This window comes from Pteronotus mesoamericanus, unplaced genomic scaffold, assembly GCF_021234165.1.
Source record: "Pteronotus mesoamericanus isolate MK-2021 breed Mesoamerican mustached bat unplaced genomic scaffold, CSHL_Meso_final contig_163, whole genome shotgun sequence".
In the NCBI taxonomy this organism is placed as follows: Eukaryota; Metazoa; Chordata; class Mammalia; order Chiroptera; family Mormoopidae; genus Pteronotus; species Pteronotus mesoamericanus.
This window is the reverse complement of record NW_026555064.1, coordinates 6,387,221-6,411,623: the sequence shown is the minus strand read 5'-3', so window position 1 is coordinate 6,411,623 and position 24,403 is coordinate 6,387,221. Positions and strand designations below refer to the sequence as shown.

Genomic DNA, 24,403 nt, shown 5'->3' with positions numbered 1-24,403 from the left:
GGAACCAACTTTCCCATTAAGAAATCATGTCTGATTACATATCCCTTCTTTAAGTATCTTAAAATTCTGTCTCTCTTTTCTCCACTATTTAGAGATATATGTCGCTCTCCAAAGCTCCGTTAGCCCAAGTCACACCTTTATTATTTTCTATATCTCATTTAACAAATTTCAGCCTCTGAAAATACAATAAGACTAAAATCAAAGCGATACTGGAATTATAAACGACCGAACTGAAGAGCAGAGGGCTGTGGCATGACGCTTCGGAAGAGGGAGCCGCGCTAGCTTTCAACTGCGGTCACGTACCATTGCAAGCTCCAGTCACCTGCTTCCTCATCGCCACCTTGGCTTTTCTTTCCTCTTATTTTTTCTTTCTCTTCCTCATTTCTATTTTATAAGTTCTTCTACTGCCTCTCAGATATTAATGTGAACTATTTTATATACTTTATATTCATATATTTATAAATTTGTAAATATACTTTATATATTTATATAAAATATATTTTATATATTTTTACATTGAATTCTTCTATTTTTCAGACTTGTATTTTTACCTATTGTCTCAGATATGATACAATTCCTTTTTCACCACTGCCTAGACTTCAGTTCTCACTTGTCAATTTAATTATATTATATACTTCACAAGTTGTTAAAGGATAAACTTTAATGATAAAATACCTTTCTTTAATACCAACAGTGCAACAATTCTCTACAATGTCATATCATGGCAATCAATGACATGTTCTTTTTTAAAAATCTTCAGCCCTTTCAACATATGTACAAATCACACTTGTAGCAGTTTTTCATGGAAACTTTCTGATACAGAAAGTCAGTTATTTCAATGATAATAGCACATGGGGTGGTACCCTATTACATAGGGCTACTCTGCCCTAATCCACTCACAATGGGTTATTTTACGAAGAAAACCTTACAAATCACCCAATATTAAAGTTAGATCTGGGAATGAGTTTCTACACACAGTGTAAATCCATACTGTGACTATAAAGCAATATAAATTTCTTACGGCTGTAGTATACGTTTTATTGAGAGCAAAAGCTTACAATTTAAAATCACTTTAACATAAGCAAGAAAAATTTGGGGGATAATCATGAAAGTGACACTGCAATTGTGAAACTAATTCAACATATAATTGTAATAATTAGCATGCACTTTAAGAGCCTATTATATACACGGTATTTTAAAATAGCATTCATTGACTTAATTCTGTTTATTTATTTAATAAATATATTTTTGAGTGCTTACTTACCATGTGCTAGATACAATAGGTGCTGTGAACCGAACCAAACCAAACCAACAAATACTTGCCTTCTTGGAACTTGTATTTAAAGAGGCGGAAACACACAATAAACATAATAAATAAATAAATAAAATGTTAGGAGACAAGTATTCTGGGGAAAAAAAACCAACAGAGCAAGATGACAGGCAGTGCTGGAGATGGGAAAGAAGGTCAGAATTTTAAACTAACTAGTTCCAATCTGTACTAACCAGATACAATCTAGATGGAAAGTGACCACAACAGCCAAACCACCATGAAAGGAAAGCTAGAGAAATTGCTTCAAGGGGCGACAGGCTTGCGAGAGAATACGGAAGGCATGAGAAGAGCACCAGCAAAGAGGCAGGAGCAAGAGAGGGCTGCAGGCCTGGGGAGGGGAGGGCAGTGGGTCCACAGCAACTACAGGAACGAAAGAACAGCGGCTGGGGCTGCTCTGGGAGGACCCCTGCGTGGCCACCTAGGCGGTGGGCCGTCCAGAGGCCCTGAGGCACCGGGCAATGGAGCGACATGCGAAAGAAGTGTGTGAAGACAGCCCATCTCATACCAGAGGACAAGGTAGTGGGGAAGAAGACAGGAGGCGCTGCCTTCGCTCTTGGAAATTAACAAAAGCAAAATAACGCGCACAAACATTATCCCTCTTAAATGAATGGATAAAAGGGGTAAAATAAGCTTTCGAGTGAAAACCTAGAAACATTTTAGAAAACAGCTACTTAGAATAGCCAGAATTGTTAAAATAAATAAAACAAAAAACCACAAATATCAACCACAAGACCCAGTCCTCTATCATCTGAAACTGTTATTAAGAGAGCTATTCACCTTGCTTCATAATCCTCAAAATATACATTTTACTACTTCGTGTGAATATTTGCAAATTAAATGGATAGAAATCAAATGAGGTTTCTATAACTTTCAATCACCATTCCATGTACACCTCCATTTTACACTTCAAACAAATAATTTTATCTTAAGTAATTGTATTAATGTCATGTGTAATATCCTAAGATAGAGAAACAATTTTTAGCAGTCATGAATACTGATCTAATTATTTTCAGGAGCAGGCATATATGTCACCATGTAGATATAAGAGTCACACCACAAAACTGGCCTTTCGTGGCAGTGGGAGAAGCCCATCATGGGCGGCAACAACAGAAACTGACTTCTTTACAAAGGATTCCATAATCAGATGAAGTGCTTTCTAACTGTGATTTGTATTCATTGGATCCCCATATAATAGGCTTTGTTTAAAAAAATATATATTAGATATGCGTTTTAACTATAGAACTATAAGTCTGTGTATGTAAAATTTTATCTGACATTGTGGTAAGGAAGGGCTTTCTAAGTATAAAGCCTATGAAAAAAATCCATATGAAAAAGGTGGATACATATGACAGACATAAAACTAAAATTTTACAATATGCAAATGACTGTTTGCATAGTACCATATGCAAACATTAGCTCAAAATAGATGACAGACCATCAATTAAAAACAAAAACTATAAAACTTATAGAAGAAAACAGAAAAGAACAATCTTTGTGACTTTGGGTTAAACAGGGATTTCTTAAGATACAAAAAAGCATGAACCATAAAAGAAAAAATAGATAAATTGATAAAAGTTTAAAACCTCGGCTCTTTGAAAGACACTATTAAGAAAGTGAGAGGAAACACTTGCGAAATACATATCTGATAAATGACTGGTATCTAAAACATACTTAAAAATTCACAATTCAACTATAAGAAAACCCAATTGAAAAAATGGGCAAGAGATTTGAACAGACACTCCCACAAGAAGATAGATAGATGGCAAATAAGCACATAAAAAGATGTCCAACATCATTAGACATTTAGGGAAATATAAGTTAAAGCTACGATGACATATCTATTAAAGTAAAAAATACTGCTAATACCAAGGCTGGCCAGGCTTAGGAGCAACTGAATTCCTCACACATCCCTGGTGAGAATGTAAAATGGTACAACCACTTTGGAAAATGGTTTGGTGGTTTTATATAATGTTAAACACACTATATAAACAGCAATACTCCACCCAAAAGAATATTAAATATGATATACATTATATGAGGCAAAATCAAGTTGGAGTAGAAATAAGAATAGGAAGAAATGCTTACATATGTTATTAAAGGGGAAAAAGCAGAAAATAAAATTGTCTATACAAAGTATAGACACAAAGTGTATGTTTGTAACTATACGCACTAAATACACAGGGCATACACCAGAATGTGAATAGTAGACATTGCTAGTTCTATCGATATTTTCTGAAACTTCTATAATAAACGTATACATCAATTATAATAGACTTGTAAAGTTAATGTTTAACACAAGGTTCCCACAGTTATATATCGTAAGGCACTTTTATAAGTCAGCTTTTGATATACTTAAACACTAAATCTGGTATCTGATAAACAGCTTTTTAAAAACATCTAAGTTGGCAAACACACAAACTTAAAAAAAATCCAGTTTTCTTTGGAGGTGCAATAAAAATGGGAGAGGTTTCTTTGAAATAATTTGGAGATGATAATCTACTATTTCACTTGAAATTTTATAATTAAAATCATTAGTCCTCAAACTATGTTGGTCCAAATCATCATTCCATCACCAGAGGGAAATTAAGAATCGGCTTGCCTGGTGAATCACACTGTGACAAATGCCATTTAAATCCAGGGTGCTAAGAATCATTTATTATTCTTTTGTTTGCTTATTTGTTTGTTTGTTTTAGTTCTAGAATGTAGCTGAAGTCCACAAATGTTTCATTAATGAAATCAATATAAGGTCAAACTACAATATGCAGTGAAACAGAGCTGAAAATTATTTTGATGTTTGACTTTTTAAGTCAAACTAAAACCTGTTATTGCCAATAGTGCGGACCATTGCTTTTAGAAGTGCTAAACGTTTACTTGAAAACCTGAGTCCATGGCGGAGTGTAGATGTCTAGCACTGCTTTCATCAAAAAGATCAGAAGTAAAGGGAAGGTTCTTTTCGGTTAGTGGAACCCACAAGTGTATACAGTCTGCACCCTCAGATGCCTTTCTGCTTCATTGCACACGTCCAAATCTACTTTGGAATGGCAGTGAGGCCTGAATCAATGAGGCCAATATATTAGTAATGGGGAAATTATTACCTCCTCCCCAGCTCCACGCCGTCCCATAGGACGTGACAGTCTCACCTTAAGAATTGATAAGGCAGATGAAGGCAGGAAATTTAATTATTTGGCTCACCACACTATTATCCCCACAAACCCCAAGTATTGGCTTAATAAATACGTGAATCATGGTAAATTTTTGGTTTGGAGAAACGGAAGCAAGGAAATGAGACCTATCTACCGCGTTAACCCCAGTTGGCTCGCACAGGGCATCTATGAAAGGCCACACGCCAAGCAGTTCTGTCGTACACTGGGTTCAAACTAAGGAAATGCAGTCTTGGTTGTAACCAACTCCTAGGATCATGTTACTTAGGCGACCAGGCCCTTGTGAAGATCCTGCTCCCCATCTTCGTTTATATTTTATTATTTTTTTATTTTATTTTTTTCCATTGCCACTTAGTCTCCTTATACGCCCCACCCCCTCCCAATCACCACACTGTTGTCCATGTCCATGAGGCCTTTTTCCTTTTACCCGAATGGGTACAGGAGCAAGTACGTTTCCAGTTTGAGAATGATGACATTTTAAAAATTGATAAAAATGAAAATGAAAGTACATGGCATTTGTTAAAGGGTAATAAAATAACTTCAGTCAATTGGCTAGTTCTAAACCAGTAGATTTCTTTAAATAGTAATGAAATCACTGCTTTTAAAAAAAATCCATCATTATTAAAATTAAAAAAAAAAAGTTGCCTCAGCCTCCACCAAAATTAGATTTGTAAGTTGCTGGTCATTCCTATAATTAAATCTATGTCACAAATTTGCAAGAAAAATGGTCACTGTGACTAATGCATTTACTTGCTACACAAGTCCTGTCAGACAGCATAGAGCATTATGCTGCTAAAATGGAGTAGGTAAGGATTCTATACACTTTTATTAAGTAACAAAGACCATTTTTTATTTTCAATGACTGTATTTTAGATAAGAGTTTGTTTCAGAAAGAAACACGAATATAGCTATTACAGGGTTTTTCTTACGCATTATGGCAGCACGTTTTTAACTCTACAGACATGTTTAGCACATGTGCATACTGTTTTCCTGGACAAGTGTCATATAGAAAATGATGTAAGGAAAGAAACCTGAGCATGTTCAGGTCGCCAGAGTTCTTGATTCTGGGGGTTTCCTCATCTGACCTCGCCAAATGGTTTTAATTCTCCCTTCTGAGGAAAGGATTGAGAAGGATGTCTGAGAAGACACATGGACAAAGAATTAGAGACTAAATCTACTTCTTTTCAAGAAAATTCAGACCACGGGAGGGAACAGTTCTCAGTGTGGTACTTGTTCTAGCTTCACTTTTTATCCAAAGGAGGATAGGCATCGGATTCACAGACTTGTATAGGCAGCCAAGTTTAGCTATACATTAATACTAGCTTTTTTCCATTTGCTTTAATTACAGTAACCTGCTATTCATGACAAGATTTTTTTATTTACAGTGTTTCCATAAAGTTTTGCTTGAAAATAAGTTTAAAAAGTGAGTTTTATGTAACCTAATAATACAAGTATTACATCAACATGGCAAAAGACATAAAGGTGCCTGAAATTTGGAAAACATGACTTTAAAGGTAGTTCCTGTCTTCCCTCTTTCTTAAATCTTTCCTTATTTGTTTTTTCAGGTACTTATGCTTTGTGTATTTGCTTCGGTATCTAGAAAAGTGCCTGGAATCTAACAGTACTTGAACGTTAAATTTATATCCTGTTTTCCCATTTTGTGCCAGAGTGCTGACTGAGCCAATGGCATTTTTAAAGAGAAAGTAGTCTTTTCTCAGCAATCTAACTTTTATGATGTTCATTTTCCCAAAGAGGTGAGAAAATGAAATGTACAACTGATGGTGGGTTCCATTTTTTAAGGGTGGAGACCAGCTTCCCATTGTCTGAACCCATTTCATAAGATACTTTAAATCCTAAGAGAGGTTACTTTACATCCTAGTTTTATTGGATCCTTAACAATAAAAAGGAAGAAATTAAAATAATATCCTATAAGGTAGTATAGTACTAAATACTGCTTGAAGACTCATTTTTTCCGGCATTTAAGTTTAGTGAAAATAAAAACCTGTTTTCTGAACAAGTCATGAACTTTTGGGGGAAAATTAAGATCTCAAATGAATACTTTGGGCTGGTTAAGATTTTAGGCAAGTTAAGGGAAAACATCAGCACAGTTTTCAGTATTGCACAAAATGGATATTTCAAAAACCAAGCTAAATTAAAAATTGACACCCTAGATTTAGGTGAAAGGAAAATCAAATGAACAATTGAGTCATATCTGGTACCATCCTTAATCATCTATGTTAACAATTGAGACTCTTGCTCCGATTTTTAAAAGGCAGTGCTGCCTAGCCATCGGTGAGTAACAAAGTTAGGGCACTTCCCCCACCATTCTAAGTGTGGCCAAGCCTATTTCTGTACAAGAAAGGGAGACTAAAAGCAGTTGCTGAACAAACATCCCCAGTTATTAAAAAATGCCATTCGTGTTTGGGATTTCTTTCTTTCAGCAACTACAATAGCATCAGTTAACTCTTCAAATCTTTCTACAAAGCTGGGGAGTACTGGTGGCCCAGCCGAAGCAAAGAGAAAAGACAGAACCGCAATAAGGTATCAGAAGAAAACTATGTGCTGGCGAGTTCTTCAGCTCAAGTTCAAGGCAAGGAGTCCCTTGAATACTCGATCTCACATGAAAAGAAATAAAGTTATTCATCTCAGAATATAGCTTCTCCTGGTTGCAGCAATGACTATTTTACATGAAGACTTAGGTAAAATGCAAACAAACAAATCCCACCATTTCTTATTACTTTAAATGAAGAGATGTGGAAAGTAAACAGTGACTCTCATACCTCATTTTGCCATCTATAATACACACTTTTTGCCCAAATTTTTGAGGAAAAAATAATGATGCGCATTATACATGGGTAGCACTGATTCCTTATGCATATAAATGTTTTTAATTCTTTTGTTTATGCTTATGCGTTAAAAGTGTAACTCTAGAAAGCAATCATGATATCCGTATGCAAAAATAATACCCTAGAATACAATAATGGGTTTTGTTTTTAGATATAAATAAACAAATAATGGAATTAAAAATTAAAACAAAAGATTTTTTTCCTGAAAGTTTGGGCCATAAATGTGGGCACGTATTATACATGAGAGCACATTCTACATGGCAAAATACAGTAGATGTTTTTTAGACTCAGCATTATTGCATTCACTAAGGTGACTTAACTGTGTTTATAATTCTTTGTGGCTGTTTCAGAAATCTTTCCATTTATGTTGCCATGAATCACTATGATGTTGTATAACATAGTTGTTAGAAACTCAGTTCGGCATAATCAACATCGTTACTCACTGAGATTTTCCTCTAAGATCAGGAGTTACCAAAACCAATCCATTAGCTGAGGATTCTAAAAAGAAAAACTTGTACCATTTCCTTTTAAATTTTAACCTATAATCTTGAAGACATGGAAATATCAAATTCAGCCTCCAAACCAAAATTCTACATGTCTACCAAATCATGTGACTAAAGTTTCAATACAGTTGAGTCTTTTCAAATTAAAGAATTTTTCAGTTGGAATATTTTAAAAAGCTGCTAATATCTATTTTTTAAAATCTTCCCTTTGATGAGCAAGCAACACATGAGGTGTTTGAACATGAAGTAGCTTAACATAGAAATATATATATGTAATTTTGATAATATTTTAGTGATTCAGGGTGGTTGACTATCAAATTGTATTAAAATCTCATCAAGGGCAATCTCAAAACACTTATTATGCTCCACAATTATTGTTAACCAAACAATTTAAATAAGAGGAGGAGATAATGACATTAACTCCTTAAAGCAATCCTCTGTGTCAGGATTTTAAAATATTCTCTTGGTCTGAAATTTATGTAAATTGAATTCATTTATCACTGGTTATTACCAGTCTAGCTACATTTTTCTTTAAAAAAGTTTTCTATAACAATTAGTTCTTACAAACACTATGTTTTAATTATACCTGGGACACTGTTAAACTAGCTATAAATAATATGTACACTATTTTATTTGGTATACCCAGAAGTCTGAAAATCAATAAGAATGCTCTTAGAGTTCTTTCTTCAAACAAAAGCCTTTCATTCAAAGTTTTAATGTAATCTGAAGTAAATACTCTTTTCAGATTCCATTATGTAAATACAAAAGAAATGGTCACTCATAACCAGGCATTAATTGTTGACTCAGTGTATGTCAACACTCACAGGAGTTAAGTCAGAGAAAGAGCCTTCATTTTTGCGTGTGTGTCCTTGGTCACACACACAAATCATGGCAGAGCTCGGACAAAACCCAGACAAGTTCTTTCTACCACATGACATAAGCATCTCATCTCATTTAATCCTCACCCCAACTGCCCGGGTTAGATACTCTCAGTATCTCAGTTTACATACAGGGACAATACAGTCAGGCTAGTATTCAGTCAAGTAAGGACTGAAACCCAGACAAATCTGACTCCATAAACCATAGTACTCCCCATAACCCTAAATTTTAAGAACAGGTAGATATTTTCCACTTACAAAGAAAACTCCCAAAAAACTCTAACAGTACCACCCTTTAAGAATAACAAAATATAACCTGAAGGTTATAATTCAAAATTAAAATAAGTCCTTTTCCCAAGCCTAATTCAGGCACCAACTTCTCCCTGAAGATTTCTCATATCAGTCAACGGAGATTAATCTCTTTCTTCAGACTCTTGACAACGGCCATATAGTGTTCCTACTCAGAAAGTGCTAGTTGCCTCTTAAGATCCATTTCCTTCCTCCTTAGTAACAGAAATCCAAATGCTAGCTTTTAGCAAACGGGTACCTGTCCGGGCCCCTCCAGTGGCTAGGTATGACCGTAGGGCTAAATTCTACAGGGAAGTATTACTAAGCATGGTGCTGAAATTCTAGGAATGCTTTTTTTTTTTTTTTTTTTAAAAAAAAAGCAGACTTTGCTTTTAGGGGAGCTCTTCTGTCCTTTTTCACTTCACCTTGCTCTCCAGGTATCTTTCTGGCTGGAGTGCCAGCCGCTGCCTTGGGTCACAAGGCAGCCTTGGGAAAGGAAGCTGCATGCTGTGGAGGGTGGAGGAGGGGAGAGGCGTCTCGGTCCAAAACGAGACCAGGAAGCCATTGTATCATACTTGCACAGCCTCCTCCAGACTTGACCCAAAAGAGAAATAAACCTTTATCTTGTACAAGTTGCTATTTTTTTTGTTGTTGTTAAATAAGCTGAACCCGATTCTAACTAATTTAGTTCAGACTCACACGTATTTTATATTCCATGGTTTATTGTAACTATGCTGGAGAAGGGGTGGGGGGGGAAGAAATAGAATTATTTCTTTTATAATGCTTGAACAAAAGTGTCTCCAATCACAATTTTCATTCTCAAACCCTTCCTGGTAATTTTCAACTTTGGGAAAGAAAAAGCAGGGACATTAAGTGGAAAGAAAGATGAAAAAAAAACAAATCCAAACCAACATACCCCACACCAGCACCTGTCTGGCATTGTTCTGCCATTTTCTCTCCTCTCTCCTCAGCGACCTAAGTCCTAACGCACTTCAAGGCCCAGCTCTGCGAGAACAAGCCTGTCCGACCGCTGAATTCAGAGTGCATATTCCCTCTGCCATTTGAAAGTACTATATCACACAGTAACATCTATTGTTTGACTTCTTTACTTCCACATCTTATTTCTTTTTGTATGTGTCAATTTCAAACCTAGAGGGACCCACGTCACATTTCTTTGCACCCCCTATAGCTACTAGAAAACCACCTCCATGTGGCAGGACATCAATAAATACTTTTGACTGATTAATTGAATGAAGATAAGGTAGAAGATGAAGAGAGGAAAAAGAGCAGAAAACTAAGTGAGAATGCACAGACTTTTTAGAAGTGAGAAAGCATAATAAAAATCCTGAAGATTCCCAAGACAAGTTTTACTTCTCTGGACCTTATGAAGGAAGTGGACCTTGTAGAACAAATACCACGATATGTTCATTGTTCACAGAGTGAAAACCTTAAATTATACCAAGTGAGCTTGTTTTCCAAATAAGAGACACTGTATTTTGCTTTAGTTACTCAGACAATTGTCTCAATCTATTTCTTAATTACCTTAGACATTTAAAAGAGTAAGAGATCCAGCTTGAGAAACCATGCTTTGATAGTGAATGTATAAGATTCCAAACCACATTAAAAAATTGGCTTCCAGCAAGATCATATTTAACCTATTATGCTGTCAGTTGTGACAACATACAGAAAATAATACTTGCACACATGCAATAATGACTTAAAATGCTATTGAGTTTAACATAAGTAGGTCAAGAGATCATTTCATTAAATAGACTCTTATCATCTCTTTTCTGAAACCCAATAACAATACAGCTTCAGGAATAACATTACTACTTCTTTAAAAATAAAATATATCCTAAACATATTTTGTAGGAGTTATGTAAGTAAAAGGTCTGTGACACTGAAACTTGAAAATCTGTATAGAAGTATGTAGAATACTCTGTAATAACACATTTAAAAGCTTTAACTACATTTAAATATATACAATAACAAGTGACATCAGGGACATTTTATACAGAAGCAATTGATATTTTGCCTAGACTCATGAACCAGTTTATACTCCACTCATTCTCAATTATTTGTACCACATATCTGCTAATAAGTTATGTACCTAAAATTACAGTATTCTAATTTATTTTTGTGAATTTAGCAAAGTTTTAGGAAGGGTATAAATAAAAATACTCAATGAACAGAAAATTCAGCTTCTTTCTCATTCATTCATAATACAAACCACGTCTTTTGTTACATCATCTATTTTAAAAATAATGATTAAAATACTAAAATACTATTAGCTATCATAATAGTATTAAAATACTATAAAATGCAATGTAATTACAATATATTATAATTGTAAGTATGAAAGTTGACCTATTTTAAATCTTTTTACATACAACTTATAGTTTGCCTATCAAAAATATTGCATTTTCTTGCAAATTACTCATTAGTTGTTTCTTCATTTCAAATTTTTTTCACATACATTTTTCAGAAGAAGCCAAGGCAGTAGCTTCTCTGACAATGAAATGTACAAAATAAATGACATGTCAACAAGTAAATTAGCATCCCCTTTCTGAGCAGCTGGGTCATGTTTCCTTTTCAAAATCCTCAGTCCCATGATACAAAATAATAATAATCTAAAAGACCTCATTAAATGATCGATATATTGACACAAGCTCTATAAAGAGACACATAGTGTTTTAATTGATTCCATGAATCCATTAAATGGAATATTAAACCCAAGTCTTCAAATTATATTGTTAAGAGAAAATTTTCTTTATTAACTATTTTTTTCCAGGTTGTAGACAATGGAGCATAAAAGATTAAAAAACTCTTGTATTTATCCATATAGTAAAACAAGTCCAATATCACTACATTTTTCATACAAATGGTATCACAACAAAAGTTATAATAGACAAGTTAAACCATGTTTACTTACCAAAAAACTTCCAAAGGCTGAATTAAATATTGCTGCTGCCTATAGAGAAAATAAATGGGGGAAAAACTCGCTGAAGGTGAATAGGAAAAGGAAAAACAAAGAGTATCATCGTCCCATCCCCCACTCTTCAAAAATCTGAAAACATTGACTCTATAAGGCAAAGTTAGTCACTGCTTACAAAAATTGCCAGTGGCCTATAGTTTACTAAGATAGATGAGCTGCAGCTTAGGAATTCATAAATAATGTTTCTCAAAAGCAAGCAGACAAGGCTTGCCACGAGATGCTCTGAACTGGGTGGCAGTACCTAAGACCTGCGGCCAACAGAAAACTGAAGCCTTATTGTTACCGATTTTGCTACTAGAGTTAAAACAATCAGAGGGTGATTTATTCCTTAAAAATTTCATATTACTTGGAAAGGAAACCCAGAATTTTTAAGAAAGCATTAACTACTCTCTATCAGGGAGCCTAAGTCCTAGGAGATCCCCGCAAAGTGAGACTGGTGGTTTCCATACAGCACACATTAAAACTACGAACAATGTTTTAAGACCATGGACGTTATTGCTATTCCATTCATTCTACAGTAGAAACAAGCAAGGAAAACTTCTATTGGGCGTTCAAAGTTCAAAGAAGAAACATTTGACTCGGCTTACCTAAATGTCCAGGGAACACAAAGTAGAGGTAATACAGCTCTTAACTTTAAATCAATCTCTGTATTCCATGAAGCTACACTTGAATCCTAAAAGCATTTCACATTATTCAAAAAAGGATAGGAAGTTGTATAACATCCAATTTGATGAAAGACAGGAGAAAGAAAGGAAAAAAAAAAACAATAAAAGGCAAAAGGAGGGGTAGAGAAACCCTACTGACATCGCCTGCAGATCCAGAGCAGAATTAAGTTAATCATCATGGACATTAGCAGCCACATCATAGTAAGAAGACGATGTCAGTTTAGCAAGTTTGAACCAAGTCCAAAGCAAGCTAAGAGCTGTAGCTGAAAATGCCTTCTGCTCCAGAAGAGGATGCAATGAGAGTGCATGGGTAATGAGATCCTTGGCTCCAGAGAGCTTAGCTCTCCTGTTCAAGTTCATAATTAATTCAAAGCTTTGATAATTTCATTAGATTTCTCCTTTGCTGGCCCCATCAATAAAAGATGGCACTGGACCACACCCCCTCTGTGGCATACGTACAGGCACAGGCCAGGGGAGCCTTTGCTCCCTGACAGGGGCAATGGCATACGGTGTTCCATGTTGTGCCGGGAGCAGGGAAAAAGAAATAGAGATTTGGCTAAATAAAACATTGCAGACGACAACTGTAAACTAGAGCAACATAAACGTATCTCCCTGAAACTCTGTTACGGATGATTCAGGAAAAAAGTTTTATATGTTGAGCAAAATGAGAAAAAAGGTATAAACAAATGAGTTGTGCTGAGATCAACAGGGAACACTGCCTTCCTTTCTACAAAAATGCACCTCCCTCACAAACAATGTTTATTTCCGGATCCTAATTTTGTGCTTAAAATGGACTGATCTCTATTTTTAGTAAAGAAATGAAGTCTTCCCCTTTGAGCTCCTCTCTTCCAAATTTGCTTCTTTCCAGTGCCTGTCACCAACCGTATGCTAGATAACTAACAGTTTTGCTTAGCATAAAAAAATAAAAAATAAAAAAAATGGGTGCTTAGAGATAAAAAGCCTTAGAAGTACAATAAATGTCAATTACTACTCATCAGACCAAATCATCACACTGGCGCTCTATCCAGTTCTCTTCTTAAACCCAAATACAGAAATATATTTCATATGATTGGCTATGTTCCTGCATTTTATAAAGTTACAGTGGTATCTTAGGTGCCCAAAGATGGGTAGGCCAACTTATTCTAAGCTGTTTTTCTGACAGAGGTGATAGACTGAACTCACTCACCTGCACTACACTCAGCCCTTCCATGCAGTGAGATCGGGGCGATCACTGGGAAAAGCTTTGGATACTCTGAAGAGTCACGTAAAATCAGACACTAAATCAAGAATCTAGGGCTCAATATCAATAGATAATTAAGCTCCTAGTGGCTCCATCCCGCACTTGAGCATATGAAGGAACTATGTCTCCCGGAGTTCCCAAGAGTGATGATAAATATTCATAGAGTATTTACTGATACACAAGGGACATGGGTGTCTTCTGACTTAATGTGGAATCCCCAGCTCCTTAGCATGACATACAAAAGGCTCTCCATAAACAGGTCTCTGTCTGGAGAGAGATCTCATTTCCTGCCTCAAATTTTATATTCTGACAATTCCCCAAACTCACTGCGCTGCTGCTTCCCCCTTTCCTCCCCGGCCCGGACACCCTTCTCTACCACGTTCCCTTCCTCCACCACTGATCTCAGCAGCTCTGCTCCGGCATCGACCTTCCAGCAAGATTTCAGTCGCCTCCTCCCCCTCCACACCCACACCCACACCCACACCCACACACACACACCCCCCCACACACACACTCACAGCCCGTGACACTGCTGGGTGGACTCAGTGTCCCCAGGCCTGCTGCCACAACACCCCGAGCCCACCGTGGCCACACTATGGAAATGAGCCGTCTGCGCGGCTCCCTGCCCCGCGGCAGGCTCAAGTCTTCCAAGGGAGCAACCTGATGAAGCTCACCCTAAGTACTTGCGTGTTTGTTATATGGATTGCTGAAGTAGAAGGAATTCCCAGAAACACTCAAAGTCTTCTTTACCTGCTCAGTTACCCCATGTGTCCGGCAGAATCCAAGGACTGGAAGGCACAGAGGACTGTGTCTAACCAAGTCGCAACTGAGCGACAGCAATGGCAGATTTAGACTGCAGTCTCCCACCTGATAGGAGTGTCTCTGACATCTTGTTTTACTTCCTGTCACCTCCTGACTATGATCCAGTGACACATATATGCTTAGCTTAAGTAATGTTTTAAAATTTACCACTGCTATAAAGTAATAGAGTTAGTTAAGTGAACTCTAGAATTACCAAGGAATGCGACGCAGCCATTAAAAGAAAGATGATTTGCTTACACTGATATGAAAGCACGCTGATCTTCCAAGTGAAAAAGCAAGTTTCAAAACAGTATGTACAATTCCTTCAATAGGTTTTTTTCCCCACAACAAGCAATTCTCAGGCACCTGCTGGGTGCACTACAATTCAACTCAATTTTGCCACTATCCGCCTGAAACAAGCGTCAGCTCCCACAAGTCAAGGGCTCAGTCCCACAAGACTGTCCCCATTTTGGACGTCAATCACAAGTCCAACTTGTCTCCTGTGCTCCTGGTCAACTGGCTCGAAATCAAAGCTTCCCACAACCCCATCTCTGAGTTTGATTCATTTGCTAGGGCAGCTCACAGGACTCAGGATACCAGTTTACTCACTAGATTACTGCTGTATTACAAAAGGATATGGCCCACGGGCAGCCAGGAGAAAGAGATGCAGAGGGCAAGGTGTGGGAAAGGGGACAGAGCTCTCTGTCCTCTCAGTGCATCAAGTACATATTATTATAAATCACAATATCACATTCTGATTGTGTGAATATTTACACACATACATACACATATAGAAGCACTTTTTTTTCTAAAAAGGATCGTAAAAACTCCTAACTCTGGTTAAATGTGTTGAATGGGATTGCGTGAGGGTCATTTTTATTTTTCATTTTGTTCTCTGTCTGTCCTGTTTGGCTTTTGTTTCTAACATGTTAACTTCTCTATATTTCACAAGAGCTATCTGGCCAGGGAGATGTTCAGCCATGTATTGTTTGTGTTTTAAATTCCTTTGTGTTAAAATGTAATAAATGTTTCATTTTAAAATGAAATTAAGATTTCAGTCCCTACTTTGTGCACCAGCGGTACCCCCTGCAGGCTGCCTGATGAGCTGGGGGGTGGACTCCCTCTGGCGCACGTCGCTGCGCTGGGGATGACAGGCCACAGGACACACCTGGGCCTCTTTCAGGAGCATCTCTAGGGTGTGAATATGTGGTTTTGAAAGTAACCCCCAAATCCACTATTACTTTTGTATTAAAACAAACATGGCTAAAGAGAATACAAACCTTATGAACTGATATCAAACGTGAATCACCACAGGCAATTTGTTCTGAAGGCAGAGCCCTTCAGGTTATACGAGCAGGCTCCCTGTGGATGTGAGTTTCCCCTCCGCGGCCCACCAGAAGCTGTACCTGAGACAGTTCGCTGATTTTTAAATACAGCATTTCATTGATCTCTTTTGCTAGGAACAATTTAATTACCTATTCCCTGCCTAGACTGCTCCATTCTACAAGAATGTTCCATGAAAGCAAGTCATACAAGATTGTATACCCAGTGCCTAGAAGAGCCTCTGGCTCGTAGTAGGCCCTCTATAAGCATTAATAAGTGAATGAATGAATGAATACTTCTGTGCTAACTGAATGTCCTGCACAGTAATGTTTTCATTAATGAACTCATGAAACCCATCTGCAAAGTGTATGCTTTGGTGCAATCACATTTGAAGGATAATTAGATCAATGCTAACTAAAAAAAAAAAAAAAAAAAAAAAAAAGTCCATATTGAGGTGATTTTTTAATACTGTGTAGATTGGCTTCCTTTATATTACACATTTTTAGATAATATATTGCTTTTAGTATCAGCCCAATTTTACCCAATTTATGGTATTTTACTAATGTTTCATTATATATTATACAGCTTGTCTTTATTAAATTATTTTGGAAAATTGAGCAAGTTCCATAACGAATTAATTTCTTCATAACTTTGGAATTATTGGAAATAAAGAGGAAAATTTTTTAAAAACCTGAAAACAACAGGGACAGAGAGTCCTCTGACTCATAAAAGCAAGTTTTCCCATTGCTGAATGCTTTAAAATGCTATGAAGCTCACCCTACGGTAAGGCCCAAACCTTCACCTTCCTCAACTGCCCTGCATGGACCACATTCCACGCTCTGGAGTTACATACATTTGGAACCCTTTTTTAAATTATTGCACTTCAAATATATGAACACTGCTGGGTGCCACCTAACTCTTCTCTTCTAAAACTACATCTAAAACTTGCACAATGCTGGTACAACATCCCTCTTTTCCCTTCTTTCATCAGGGCACTAAATAAACAAATGAAATCCATTGTTCATACTGAGTGTGAATAATCTATTGCAAGTTAATTTATGAAACTTCCAGTTTGCACTGTTGCATACTCTGCTTCCCCAGCCAACATATTAAAAAATGTTTACCAAAATGTTAAATGGGACATTTATGGTTGTTTCAGAACTCTTGATAATGCTCCAAGCTGAGAATGTGTGACAAGTATCTGTTCTAAAGTAAGATATATATCCATGCATTACTTACTAAAAGACATGAAAACTAGGCCAGGGACCATTTCACATGTAGGCTAGATAATAACAAACTAGAAATTCTAGGGGAGATTAATAAAAGAAAATGACCAGGAATAGAGTCTTTTGACTTGTTTCTCCTCCTCTATGGGAGAAAGTTCACTGCCCACCACACCTCCCACGTTGGGAAGGGGGACAATATATTCAAAAGAACCCACAGTGGGGATAGGAGAAATTGCGGGAAAGCGAGAATGGCATCGCTGCCCTGTGCCAGGTGTTTACCGAGGGAAGAAAGTGCTTGCGAGGTAGCCAAGGAGCCGAGTGCGCCCCATGAGAGTTCTAGGAGACGCCATGCTGAATTTAGTCCTTAGAGTTGGATGGGGGGCGGGCTAGGGAGGATGTGCACATGATCAGGGACAGGTGGGGAGGTGGCCTAGATGGGCCACAGTGGTGGGGCAAGGAGAGGGTGAACAACTTGGCCGAGTGTGCTTCAGCTCCGCAAGGGGGTCAGGTTCCGTCAATTCCGTATGGCCAAGGAGATGCAACAGAGGACTGCCATCAAACTTGGTTCATCTGGAAAGACCCAAAATAGCAGCATTCCAGGGAAAGAGAATCCAGTAGTAAGGGGCTAAGGGACATGTTTTGGGGCAAGAGGTGGAGGTGTACTCTAAAGAACTCCCTCCCCTAACCTGTCCAGCAAAAAGAGAGAGCCTTTGGACACCTGCTATGACAGAGGGCACCAAGGGAGAGATAAAAATGGCATCAATGAGAAAAGACCGTCCCACTGTCTCTAATGTACCTGTTCTTACTCTCATGCTGGCTCTAAAGAGGCCCGAATTAGGGAGGGTAAGGAGGTAGAAGAAGTGTAGAACAGCCCATGCCCTCTTCCCCAATGGTCCTGTTTACCCTATTTCATATTTTTATACATCATACTCAACGGGCACGAACTACAAGCATTCCCCTTGAGATCGGGAACAAGACAGGGATGTTTGCTTTCACCTCTCCTGTTCAACATAGTCCTGGAAGTCCTGGCCACAGCAATCAGACAAGAAGAAATAAAAGGCATCCAGACCAAAAAGGAAGAAGTAAAATTGTCATTATTTGCAGATGACATGATTCTGTACATAGAGAGCCCCAAAGATTCCACCAAAAAACTATTAGAACTGATCAATGATTTCAGTAAAATAGCTGGAAACAAAATTAATATTCAGAAATCAGTTGCACTTTTGTATATTAATTATGAACTATCAGAAAGGGAAATTAAGAAAACAATCCCATTCACAATTGCTATCATATATGTATGTATTCATTAAGAAAAAAGTACAATTGTTTTGTGTTTTAAAAACAAGTTAAGCCTAGGATCAGTTTTAGGATGGGAAAGCAGGGAATTTGAAGTTTTAAACTAGACTGACCTGGATAATTTAATACCAAAAAGTTAATCCTCATTACTAGGTATGACTATGTTTGTCACTGAGTGACTAGAAAACCATGCAATGTGCCAGAGATGCTGCCAGAGGAGCCAATGGGGATGGGGAATTGAGCCTGTGAGATGGAATTTCATGTGGCATATGATCCTCAAATCCATACCACTCAATAAAGAGATTATAATAGCACAATATTTTAAATGCAAAGTTGAGCTAAAACAAAACAAAACAAAACAAACACGTCCGAGACATAGACATTAGAAATTAGTCAAAACCAGAAGGGTAAAGCATACCGGTGGCTGCTGCACTCTCCCTGGAATCCTGACTGGACCACAGAGCGCAGACAGGCACGGGCTGTGCCCTGCAAAGGGTGAGAGGCAGACACGAGACCCGCAGCAGGCGGAGCAGAACAGCAGGGGCTGCTCCCCGCAGCAGAGCAACCAGACAGCTCTCCTGGCAAAGTCAGGAAAGTAACATGAGGCCTGCATCCAGGGTGGGCATGGGGCTGGAGTTACACTACCCAAGCGATTCAGGGACCCCAAATGCACGATGAATTCAAAGAAAAGAGAAGACGGATCAAAGACCAGTGGAACTCCCAAGGTCTGGAAAAACGCAAATGCAAAACATCTTTGAGGTCACGCTTTGATAATCCAGACCAAAGTGGGTTCCCAGAAAAAACAACCCCCACTGACAGGAGTTTACAATAAAAAAAAAAAATCACGAACAATGTGAGAAAGCTGTCGATGACAACAGCAGCACTCTAAAGCGGTAGGAAAGGAGGAGAGACTGAATTTTTCATATTCAATACACTAAAGAAGAAAACATTGGATAAATTAAAGACCTACATTTGGAAGGCATAACTTTAAAACTTTTAGAACCAACTATGAGAGACTATCTTTATGCCTTTAGAAAAGGAAACAAGTTTTTTTTTTTTTTTTAAGTAAGACACAAAAAGTACATGAAAAAGGAAAAGCTAGGGTTGCCATGCGACAAAGTTCTGGCCAATGAGATATAAACTGATACATGCTTCACAGGGTGGGCGAGCAGGGAGGTTAGTTTCTGGCACTGAGTCTCTTCCCTGCTTCCTGCCTTGAGCATTGAAATCTATTTTGTGACCAGAGAAGAAAGACCAAAAGAAATGCTGAGACAGCCACTGTAATATCTTGGAGCCGCAGAACAGAAGCCAGCACCCTCTGCCTACAGGCGTCTTGGTAAAACAGCAAACAAGTCCTTGCTTGCTTAAGCTACTGGTAGTCTGATTTTCTATTCTTTGAAGCTTAATAGATACAATCATGTTCCTAAACAAGGTAGAGAATAATAAAGGACGAACCAGGCAGTGCTTCCTCTAGATAGACATATTAAGCTTTATTTAGCACTGCCTCTTGTTCCCATTGCATATGGCATACCACAAAAAAATAAAGAAAAGGAAATTGACTGTTGGTGATGATTGTTAGCGATCGAAGCTTCATTGCCTTACCCTGGAAAAGACCCTCAATTATGTGAATTTATTTCACTTCGGGCTCTGATTAAAAAGGAGAACTGTCCTTAATGTTTGTTCCCTTTCTAAGCATAGGTTCAGTTTGAAAAATAAAGATATCGAAGATTAAATTCCAATCCTTGGGCTTCCATTAAATATGGAAACACAAAATATTTTCTTTTTACTTGTCAGGTATTTTGCCAAGTGCCATAAAAGGTGCGCGCGCGCACACACACACACACACACACACACAAACACACACATACACACACACACACAAATAAAAGAACTAGGAAAAAGTTTATTGTTTGCTTTAAAAGCCGATTATAATGGATTTCTGATAAGCATCTTAGTTTTAATTTTAATGTTGACTAACACTATTTTCACTGTATAAATCTCATAAGAAGTAAAATTTGTATTATGCATTTGTCTATTACATTTAAGTACTATTGAACCATAATACAGATGTAAAAACATAGGACAGCAATTAAAATGCGAGTTTATACACTCTGCTCAACATGAAAGGGGCATTCTCCATTTGATTCCATTATTTGTTACTGTATTTTTTAGATTTTATTTATTTCCTTTTTGTGGGGGAGGGAGAGAGAAATAGAGGGAGAAACATCAATCAGTTGCCTCTCTTACGCCCCTAACCAGGGATCTGGCCCACAACCCAGGCATGTGTCTTGACTGGGAATCGAACCGGCAATCCTTCAGTCTGCAGGACAATGCCTAACCCACTGACCATAGCAGTCAGGGCTGTCACTGTATTTTTTAAGCAGCAATGGCTAATAAGTAAATAAGTTTTGAAATCAGTTTTAAATATTCCTTCTCAACAAATAAATCTAGATGAAGACTATAGTACTGTTACAAGGTATTCATCAATTTAAAGACAGATGAATTTTAGAACATGCACCATTAAAATTACCATTTTAATGATCACTTTAACTCTTTGTTTTAAAAACATCACAGAAATGAACAGAAGTTCATAGATATGTAAGTTAAGACTAAATGACATCCAGCTGCTTTTCTGAAGAGTAAGCGACATTTCTTGCCTATTTCTACAGGTCCCTTTATTGATTCCAATGTTAAAAATTATTTAATATCCTTAATCTTGAAGTGAATGGGGAGTGGATATCCTTGTTTATAACTATTCATCTCAATTCAGGCAAAGAAAAATATATTCAAGTTACTGTTTCTGGGTCCTAAATTGAATCAGGTGTCTTCTCCTCTTAAGAAAATTAAGTTGCTTTTGTGCAAGAGTGTTTTAATGAGCACAGAGCCTGCCGACAGTGATGAATGGGAACGACACCAGAGAGAGCATGTAAGCAGGACAATATGTGCATGGAACAGTCGTATAGCCTATTTTTCACTGACTATTCTGAATGACTTCGCTGTTTCTTAAGGGGCCTATTAATCTCAAATTTAGTTATTACACAACGTTTATTTGAACATATATTCTGTGGATGATGACAGTTAATAAAGGAAATCTTTCACAAGCTGTATTTTTACATATTGTTCCAACTACAGCTCCCAGTCATTTGATGGTGTTGATGGAATAACCTACAATGTGCTGAGGATTTTTTTTTTTAAAGGCACATATATTCAGATTCCTTTCTAAGCACACGGGGACTCTTAAATAACCGTTAAAATGCATACAAAAAAACCTACCATGAAATGGTAAAAGTAATAGGACATCTTAACTGCTCAACAAAAATTGTTTAATGTGAAAACTAATCCTTCTAAGACAAACCAGATACCTCTGAACATTTTTCCAAGCTTTGGTGCAAAATATGCAATCCTTCTTGCATACCAATCTACATGTTCCCAGTACGCGTGGAGTAGGGGAGGGAAGCCAAAATCAATTTTCTTGAGGTGCAAAAAGAATCAAATAACATAGCTGTTTTGATTTTCTCCTTGGTGTGCTTTAAAAAAAAAAAAATATATATATATATATATATATATATATATATATATATATATATATATATAAAATACCATGTGCTTAAAATAATGGTGATCCTATATTTCTTATTCCAGTAGCATACTTTAAGGTTTACAAGAATTATTTTAACATTTTCCTAAAAACATATTATCAACTCAAATAACTTCATCAATTCAGATTGTGGCTCTTGTTCCAGGACAAATTTGTTACTTTAAATATAACTGGTTCATAATAAGAAAACCTATTAGTGGGAAATATTTATAGTAGTTCAAGATTTAAAAATCTGTTTCATAATTGAGATGAATACAGACTTAAACACATTCAATTTCATTCTCGTGAAATCTTAGTCTTCAAAGGTTTTCAATTTCAATGAAATCAGAATTTTCAAGTGAGAAGGGCCCTTAGATACTATGACAAGCTCTTTGTAAGTGAGGAAACAGAACTGTAAAGGGATGAAGGATTTTCCCCAAGGTCACACTGGCTAATGGCAAAGCCAGAGAAAGCTCATCTCTGGATATTCCCTGTACCTTCTCTGTTATACTCACACTGCCTATTTTACATCTTATTTTTAAAAGATATTTGTACATATACAATACAGAAAAGGCATATACCAAAACACTAATAGTGGTTATGTTGAAATAATGAGATTGTGGGTATTTTTCCTGTGTGCTTTCCCCTCATTTTCAAGGTTTTTGTACTGATTATGTGTTTATTAGCAAAAGAAAAGTATGCAATAAATGCTGAGCCCTGGCTGGTGTGGCTCAGCGGATTGAGTGCTAGGCTGTAAACCAAAAGGTCACTGGTTTGATTCCAAGTCAGGGCACAGGCCTGGGTTGAGGGCCACGTCCCCAGTGGGGCACATGCAAGAGGCAACCACACATTGACATTTCTCTTCCTCCTTTCCTCTCTCTCTAAAAATAAATAAAATCTTTAAAAAATAAAATAAAATAAATGTTATGTTAAGTACACCTAATATTTTAAAGGTTCTCTCTTTAATCTTCAGGCAGATCTTGAACGATGCTGTGCACATATGAGGTGCTCAATCAATGTCTGACTAAAAATTGAATGAAACTGAGGATAAAGCCAAGAAGAATCTACCTAAAATAGTCTTACGTGTTATATTGTCATGGAATACTCAGAGGAACAAACTGTGTAACTCAGAATATCAATTATTAAATTTAAAATAAATATTATTTATAGCATATTAAGAACTTACAAATATTTGTAATGTAGCTAGAGGAATAAAACTTCCTTAAAATGGTACATAATACTTGACATTAGATTCTTTTTAAAATGCCAATTTCTCAGTATTTCTGAAATTTAATTGTTTTTCGATCTTTTCGGCTTCCTATCTCCTGTCAAAAAGGACTAAAATAAATACTCCTTTAATAATTCATTCATTCATTCAACACAAATTTATTATACGATTTATGAAGCCAAACACTGAAAATATAAAAATAAGTACCATAGACTACTGTTCACAGTACAGGGCTAAAAGACAGACATCTTAAGGACTATACCACAAGATCAATGGAATCAAAGTGTTATGGCAGCACAGAAATTAACTACTAAAATTTCCTTCAAAATGGCCTTTTTCAGTACCTTCTCGTGATATACAACCAGCACTTCTCTGATCAATTAATGGAAGCTCTATTTAATGTCAACGCATCTACTAAGCTCTCAGCACACCAGCAGAGAAATTGGCCAAGAATTCCCATAACACTTTGTTTAGAAGGGCATCCACAAAACCTAAGTGACAGCCTATGTCAAACCATCTAATGTTTCTTGCAAATTTTAGACTCCAGCTACCTTCCTCTGCTACTGCTGCTCTTTTCCATCCATTAGGACTGGGAACCTCAGAGCTTCTTAAGAGGGCAATGGATCAATCCCTCAGCAATAACTCTTTCATCAGCTTTTCATTAGCAATAAAATAGCTTTCCTACCATCTTCTGGGAAATAACTTACCATAGATTCTGCAGAATCTCACCACAGAATTGCAATGGACTTCTGCAGATCAACGAACCAAGGCACTTTTCCTCAAAAGTGCTACACTGAGAGCACCAACGAAGAGAACCAACCTAGCTTGTTCTTCATTATTTCAGAATCAGGGACTACATAATCTCTTCAAATTCCATATTTAAAATTTACATTTTAAATCACCTTTTTCATTAGCAAGTCCTTTCCTATTTTGAATTAACTTTTCATGGAGATCATCTTTTTATGTTAGATCTCCTGAGAATATTTCTTAAAAAGCTGTGTTATTGTTGTTATAAGTAGTATGTTGATCTTGATAGATGTTTACAA

At 36.9% G+C, this 24,403-nt stretch overlaps 1 protein-coding gene across 1 annotated transcript in view; it reads right to left on the bottom strand.

The window, feature by feature from the left end:
• SLC10A7 (solute carrier family 10 member 7) overlaps positions 1-24,403 on the bottom strand; it is a 195,239-nt gene that overhangs the window by 125,211 nt on the left and 45,625 nt on the right. The window contains exon 5 of the mRNA XM_054562781.1: positions 11,939-11,977. Within this exon, the coding sequence (XP_054418756.1) occupies positions 11,939-11,977 (39 nt within the window). The remainder of the gene's footprint in view (positions 1-11,938; positions 11,978-24,403) is intronic.